This window comes from Stegodyphus dumicola, chromosome 8 (genome assembly GCF_044657685.1).
Source record: "Stegodyphus dumicola isolate Sdum_Otavi_A_Nest chromosome 8, ASM4465768v1".
Taxonomy (NCBI): Eukaryota; Metazoa; Arthropoda; class Arachnida; order Araneae; family Eresidae; genus Stegodyphus; species Stegodyphus dumicola.
The window spans coordinates 20291900-20300095 of record NC_140775.1 but is presented as its reverse complement, the minus strand read 5'-3'; the positions used below and the strand labels follow the sequence as shown (position 1 = coordinate 20300095).

General features: G+C 29.8%; 1 protein-coding gene across 3 annotated transcripts in view; it reads right to left on the bottom strand.

Moving 5' to 3' along the window:
* Positions 1–5803: 5803 nt before the first annotated feature.
* Positions 5804–8196, bottom strand: part of LOC118200750 (tumor protein p53-inducible protein 11-like) — a 116333-nt gene continuing 113940 nt past the window's right edge. For all 3 annotated transcript variants that reach the window (XM_085821635.1, XM_035372727.2, XM_035372718.2), the window contains one exon: positions 5804–6229. In XM_085821635.1, coding sequence (XP_085677761.1) covers positions 5985–6229 — 245 coding nt within the window. In that variant the 3' untranslated portion in view covers positions 5804–5984. The remainder of the gene's footprint in view (positions 6230–8196) is intronic.

The window sequence follows — 8196 nt, the reverse complement described above, 5'->3', positions numbered from 1 at the left end:
TAAGCGGTGATAAGTTGTTTTGCATTAAGTCTCACTAGATGCAAAGAATAAGTTTCACATGAATTTTTATATTTTTGTGTTTTACCTTGTGACCACGGTAAAGGTTTAACACACTGAGCCCGGTGCCAAATTTGCTGTCCTTTCTGTTGAGCCGGCGGCAATATTGCCAACTTAAATTATACAAGGAAGGAGATGCACATAAAGTCCGAAAGTATTGTTCGAAATGTTATGATGACAGTTCAAAACTATTTGGATGCAAGATAGCCAAAAGTGTTACCAAAATAGTTGTTTCGTATTGTAATATGTGTAAAGCTTCATTAAAACTACATTTGATCACATTTCATTGAGACTATACTTATTTTTTAACTTTAGCACTGTCGGTCCCGAGGACCGACGCCAGCCAAACGAAAATTCCAGTGCCAGTTCCCAGGGACTGACGCCGAGCTCAGCGCATTAACGAAAGGCAATAGCTTGCTTTAATATAGAGAGATAATTTTTAAGAGAATGCATTTAGTTATAATTAAATTAGGTATTAGATAACCTTAGTCATTATAGATTTACATGGCCACTATTAAATTAAATTTATTTTTTAATAATATTTGTTAAAAAAACCCTATTAATATTACAATCTCATAAAATTTCACAGTTTAAAATACATACAATTTATGACATTGATTTTTAAACAATATTAGGATAATTGCACATTAAAAGCTGCAAAACATAAAATTCAACAAAATAATTATGCGTCTTTTTAATTTGAAGGCCTGCCCAGACATTTTGGCTAATTTATAATTTCCTTCTCCTTAAGCATGTTTTCTACAATTAGAAATTTGTCTCAATGTGCAAAACAATGTTCTCATTAGTTTCTGCGTGTTTTATCTCCTAACTGCCAACCACTCCACAACGTACAGTCAAAAGTCGTTATTCCGGGCTCGTCGGGACTTCGCCGATTCCGGATTATCGATTTTTCTGGATTATAGATCATAAGTTTAAATCTGGTAAGATGGTATGCAGAAATTATAAAATTAAAAATATGAAACCATAATTTATGAAATAAAGAACAATTATGATCTAAAGGGTATGAAAATTTACAAAAAAAAAAAAAAAAGCTTAATATTTATTTGTTTACTTTATTAAACATTTCTTTCAATGTAAGTTGTTTAAGTTGCTTCGTTTTATGTGATAATACTTTCTCTTTAATTCTATAAACAGACATAATTTCTTCTTCAGTTACAAAGTTCCGCTGTTGTCCTATAATTGCTGTGTCGAAAATACTGACTAATTTGTCAATCGAAATTTTTTCGTTTTCAATAATCTCTGTGTCACTTTCTTCGCTGTCGGAAGCAAATTATAATGACGAGGAATTTGATTTAAATCATATCAAAGATGGAGTATATCGAGATGAAATACTACATTTAGTAAGGAATTACAAGCCAAGTAAAATAAAAACATCTGCCCTGAAGATAAGGATAGTGCTGACAGATCAACTTCCAATTCATCGTGCACCGCGCCGTTTCCCCCCTCCCGCCGCAGAGCAGCGTGAAATTGATAAACAGATTTCGGAATGGTTAGATAAACAAAGGATTATGCATTTATCCATATTTTGCAGCAATTCCACTTTTTGTTTAATTGACTTCGAAACATACTTTCGCTTTGCAGATCCTTTACATATTAGTAAACATATATCGGAAATTCTATTTTGACATAATCGAAAGTTCAAGCTTACTTTTATAAAATTGCTCTAACAGCCTGCAAAAATTAATAAGCCAGATCCAATTCGAAGATTAAGGAACAACGCAATCTGCAACATTAACTGAATTAGATAATTTTAGCTTAGCTTATACCATCTGTTATACATTAAACGCGCATGCGCAGACGCATATTCGCAGCCGTAAAGGTCTTGCGCGCATGCGTCTTGTAGCTTTGAGGTCTGGATTATAGATCATTCCGGATTATGGGTGTCTGAATTAACGATTTTTGACTGTACTACCGATGAGGGTTTACTTGATCTGGTAAAAGTTAAATAGTCTTCCCCCCTACGGACGTGAAACAAATTATCACTATGTCTGAAAGTAAGTATAAATCAGATAATAAATTTAAATAAAGGTTTAAATAAGCTTCTTATTCAAAAAGAACTTGGAATACATAGGCCAGTTCTTATGCTAACAAAGTCGTTACAGTTTGTGGTGATATAATTAAACAAGAAGAGTCAAATTCAAACTAAAAATATGGACTAGTGGTCAAAGACTATACAATTTAATTTGAATTTAATCTGGTTCAGTAACTCTATTGTCATAATAAACTCAAATGTCAGCAGCAGTAATGGAAAGACTAATAATTACAAATTATCAGAGTTGACAGAACTAATGCAGGGAGCAAGTGGAGGTCAGAAACACACTCGTCTTAACACTCCAAAAACCTCAATTTAAAAACTCTGAGTAATTTGCATTCTGGTGAGGAAATAAATTATAGTGAAGGCTGAAACTGTAAATAGCTGGGTAATTTACATAATAATAACTGTACATATCTTTGAAGAATTATTTTCTTTCTCTTTATATATTTAGTTTCTTTTTTCAACACGTTTCCTTTTCACTTAAAATTTTTGAGATTTAATTAAAGACTTCTATTATTCTAAAAGACTAAATGCATTTAGAATGTACGGAAAAAGCTTCTAATTTTATTTTTTTAGTTATACGAACATTCAGAAGAAATATGAAATACATATGGTAAAGTCTGGTCACAGAGCTGGTGTGGCATAGTTTTTAAAATTTAGGGACACACTGAACAACAAAATCTAGAAATGGCAAAACTTCTAGAATTTTGAGCAGGCATTGGAAGCAGAATTTAGAAAGGCACCAAGCAGCAGAATTTAGGATCCACAGAGACTGTGTCAGGTGTCAAAATGCCTAGCACCAGCTCTGTGTATGATGCATTAAGATTAGATGAATCTTTTGAATTGTCAGTTTTCAATTTCTTTATTAATAAAAAAATTCCTTTCTATAATGCCTGTCCATATGATAAGATTAGAAGTACTTTTGATATATTCCATGCTCGTATCTAGTGAAAAGTAGAGAAAATAAAGGGAAGATAAAAATGTTAAGAAAGTGATTCTAGGATCAGAAGTAAAACATTCAACTAATATGTTTTCATTGTTCTTCCAGATTTTCTCCAAAATGTAAGAAACTGCGTGTTACTCCCATGGAGACATTTTTCTGGAATCTTTTAGAATCGTGGGTCTATAAATTTGCCTTAAAATCTTTCTAAACTTTCCAAGCTTCAATGTCTAAAATCCTAAAGAAAAATTACCCCTACCAATTCTGTAACAGCAAAAAGCCAGAAGTGTTTTTAAAAAAATCGGAGGAAAAAAGTGTGAAATTAATTTTATAGAGAAAACTGATGCATTTTCTGAGAATTCTGATTATTCTGAGAGATGGGAAAAATTCTTACCATGAAAAAATTAAAAAGACATTTTTAATTAATTACATAGCTATTTTGCTTTTGCTAAAAATTGTTCCGTAAACTGTGCTTTATAGCATTATTCCTTGCTTATTTTTCAGATTCAAAAAATTGTATAATATGTGGCCAAAATGGAACTTTATAATATGTCAGTGAAAAATAAAAATGCTTTATTTTAATGTTATTTCTTAAATATAGTTCCAATATATTGCCATTATTTTAATGAAATTTAACAATGTTAAAATGTTCTAAAAAAATCGTCAAAAAATTCCCAGATCTCGGAATTAAAAATTTTCTATAGATATTTCTTAAATATAGTTCCAATATATTGCCATCATATTAATGAAATTTAACAATGTTAGAATGTTCTAAAAAAATCGTCAAAAAATTCCCAGATCTCGAAATTAAAAATTTTCTATAGAAACCGATCTTAAAATCGCCAAAATGTTGATAATCACCAAATTTAGAACCGTTTAATAAAAGAATTCGCATCCCCAAAAGCGGAAAGTTGTTTAAAAGCTTTTCATTTCAAAAAATGAAATAATTTTGAAATGCTTATGTTTCACTTCTGGCTCAGAAAGTTGAGTATCCCACCATTATTTATATTACAAATAGCAACAAATTATAACTCATGAACCCATTCAAAAAATAGCCATATATGTCAGTGAATCGCCAAAAATATTCCTGCAAAATGCTAATTCACATCCAAAATGGCAGTCGTAAAAACAGACAGAAATTTCAGATGATTAAGGAATTTTAAGGACCAAAAATCGATTCCAAAAAACTTGAGGACTCTTAAGGACTGTACAAACCCTGGTTAGATTATTTGATGCAAGACACTAATAATCTCGATCTTAAAAAATTTAATTGCGAATAAATGACGGAAAGACTTGATATTCTTTACTGCATAACTGCATCAATAATCATCTCATGCTCAGAACAGAACTTCATTACAATATGAAATATTTGATTGAATTAACATGAATGAAAATAAATGCACTGAATGTAATTCACCTTTTTTTCCCCCACATCATAGTTTATGTTTTAATTTATTTATTTAAATGATAGAGTAGTAGTTGGATCGTATAAATATAGCATTGCATCTCTGCATAAATGCCACATTATTCAAAAGTGATTCTAGTTAGCATGTTAGTGAATTCCAATTATTTAAAAATTTTCAATTAGTCATCAACATAACTACTATTTATATATTGATGTGGATTATTACATTTAATTCCTAAAATAGGTGGTAATCAATTAATGTAATTAATCATGTTGCATTATAAGAACTTTTTTAAAAAAAAAATCTTACATATATAGAATTGAACTTTTTAAATTGTAGCCAAAGTGTGAGAAAGGAAACTATCAAGTGGAAGACAAAGAGTGTATCCTTATTGGAGGTGTGTGTGGGGGGGAAAGAAATTTATTGAAAAAATTTGAAATTTCTTACATAATAAATTTCATAGATAAGATGAATAAGAAAATATAAATAATGTAGTTATCTGAAACGTCTAAACAAATTCAGTGAAGATTGAAGTGAATGGTTTTTTAAAAAAAAAAGTAAATTTATGCACAAGGCTATTGAATAAGAATGCCTGAATTGTAAAAACACATTAGAATTTTTGCAAACCACAAGACAATATAGTATTTGATTGTCTTTTAAGTAATTAAATTATAGTTGCAATGGTAGCTGAAGTCACTTGCCGTAAGTGCTGAAAATATTGCATATACGTGATATTCTGGTTTTATTTCCACAAAATAAATTCAGCAGAGTTTGACAGTGCTCCCTCCGTCAAACTTCTGCTGTAAAAGATCGAGATTTCCTAAGAAAGCACAAACAGATTGTTCCATATCTGAATTTAGGTAATGAAGAACTTTTCATTCTCATCTTTACAACTCATGCAATAAAACTACACTGTGTTGCCACATTTTAAATCTTTAATCGTCATCTTATGTTTTAACAATATTGTAGATATTTATTTTTATAATTGGTATTCTGTTTCATATATTTTGTATTAAGAAACAAATTTTTATTTTATAATTGGAAACATTTATTCATTATACAAAGAAAAAGAGAGAGGAAAGAAAATTTTAGGTTTCTAGTTTTTTTTTTTTTTTTTTTTTTTCTTTTTAGGAATGTGTGTATATGTGTGTATTTAATGTTTCTTCCTGGATGTAATTCTGATATTTTTTAATATGCAAGATCCTTGATCTTGAAGTATGCAATCCAGTATTTTGTTTGTAATATTTAAAACCTTAGAACTATATTAAAATTTAATCTTGCTTGATGATTCAAAATTGAAAGGAATATTTGAATAATCAGTTTATTATTTTATTGATGCTGTGACCTGGTCAAGATTTATTTTATTAATATCATTAAGTATGCATACAACTTTCTGTTATTTATTTATAGAAAACAATGAATATCCTCTAAGAAGGAATAACATCAGTGTTCTTTTAATGGAAAAGAGAATCAAAAGCTTCTATTTTGGAAGCTGTTTCACAATAAATTGTGGATTTTGGAAATGCTACTCATTCTTTTTATCTTCTGATGTTGGTCGTTTTGCAGATGGACTCGATGGACTAGAGTGCTGATCATCTGGTGTAGGCTGTGAAAGATCTCTATTAGAAAGAGATTTACGCAATCCAGCACGACTAGAACCAATTGCCCAGAAGAAATAGGCACTGCCTAGCAGTAGGAATATTCGTATTGAGATGTCAGTGCGTATGTTATTGTCCCATGTATTGCTCTGGAATGCGAAGTTCAGAACAGCTAGAAGTGAAAATTTAAGAAAAGATTAAGAAAAAAATGAAACATTTATTTAAATGTAATAAGTTTTTGTGTTTTTAGTTATCATAATTTGAAAACTTTGCTATTAATTATTTTATGCTTAATTTTTAATTATAATAATATTATATGTATATTTAAAACATTGCTCCTTTCCTTATTACTATTTGAATATAAATATTGAAAAGTTAAGTAACCATTTTGAAAATTATGATCTATGTATTTTTATTGAAAAGTATACCATGTGAGGGCAGTACAGACAGTGCTAAAAGGCAGTGAATATGAAATGCTGACCATATATATATATATATGTATCTTAAATTCACTTAGTGCGAAATCGAGTTATTCTACTACTTGCGCAATTGCTGCAAAGTAAGTTAATAATAATTTATTTACTAAAGAAATATTGATTATATTATCTCCTAAGATTAATTTTAGTAGAATTATCTAAAAAGAGTGAATCCATAGTTAGTAAGTTTAATTCCAAAAATTGTTTTAAAGTAACATGAATGTAAATTGTTAAAAATGTTTAACGTGGACTTGAATTAAATCATGAATAACAAAATTTCAATTGTAAAAAGAAATTAAATTAAAAGCAGGTAATTAATTAAAAGCAAGTAATCACTGCCATTGATCGGAAATTAGTTGACTTTTCAAGGGGAACAAACCAACTCCCATTCAATGCATTGGTTCTTGATCCCTTCAATTCATGGAAATATTTGGCCTAACTTAAATTGCCAGTTTGGCATCGCCTTAGTACTTGAGTAAAGGAGGAAACGCCTTCGTATTTATTTCTTAATTATTGTTCATTGAACGGGAGTTGGTTTGTTCCCCTTGAAAAGTCAACTAATTTCGGATCAATGGCAATGATTACTTGCTTTTAATTTAATTTCTTTTTACAATTGAAATTTTGTTATTCATGATTTAATTCAAGTCCCCGTTAAACATTTTTAACAATTTACATTCAAGTTACTTTAAAACAATTTTCGGAATTAAACTTAATATTTATGGATTCACTCTTTTTAGATAATTCTACTAAAATTAATCTTAGGAGATAATATAATCAATATTTCTTTAGTATATATATATATAATAATAATAATATATGTTATTCCTAAATATATATATAAAATATACAACAATCTTCATAATCTGTTGTTCCTAAATATATATATAAAATATTCTTTTTCTTCTGAGAGCTTAGTTTTCCCTGCACAGCAGTGGAGAAACTGGTATTTTGGCTCAAGTTTTTAATATTTCAAGTGCTCATTATCCTCAAAAAAGAGTAACTTTATCATTTGCTAGACAAGCTACAGATAAAGATGCAACTAGATTGAGATGGTCCAGACCCCACAAGATGGCAGAATAAGTTCTTCTCGGAAATAAATTCCAGAGTTCTCATCCATGTTTCGGAAGTTCAGCCAGGTAAGGCTTAATCTTGGTTGTTGTATAAAATCCATATCTATGCTTAACTAAATGTGCATGTGAAGACAGTGCATGAATATGTTCCTTTTTTAAAATCATAATAAGAGTTGCATTCTTCTCGCAAGAGAATATTTAATTAGCTTCTGCTGATTATAAAATGGTTAATGAATGCAGTGTAATGCTAGTGACTAGCGATTTATGCAACTCTCATGTTATTGTTTTGTGATGTAGCAGGTGACTGGTTTTGCATACAGACATTTGAAGAACCCGTGCAAGTCTGCATTATTCACAGATACAAATATTGCATACAAAAATGATATTGTTATTCCAGTTGCAGCAGCAGATATAGTTGTTATGAAGGTACCATATGGTATTTCAAAAAATGGGCCACATCTTTGTGCCTAAATAGCCAGCATTGTTTATTATTATGTATAAACTTTACAAGTTCAATAAACAAAATGTGATGTTTCAAGAATGAGGATGCTTAGTCATACTGAACTAGAGCAGCAAAATATTCAACAGTCTCC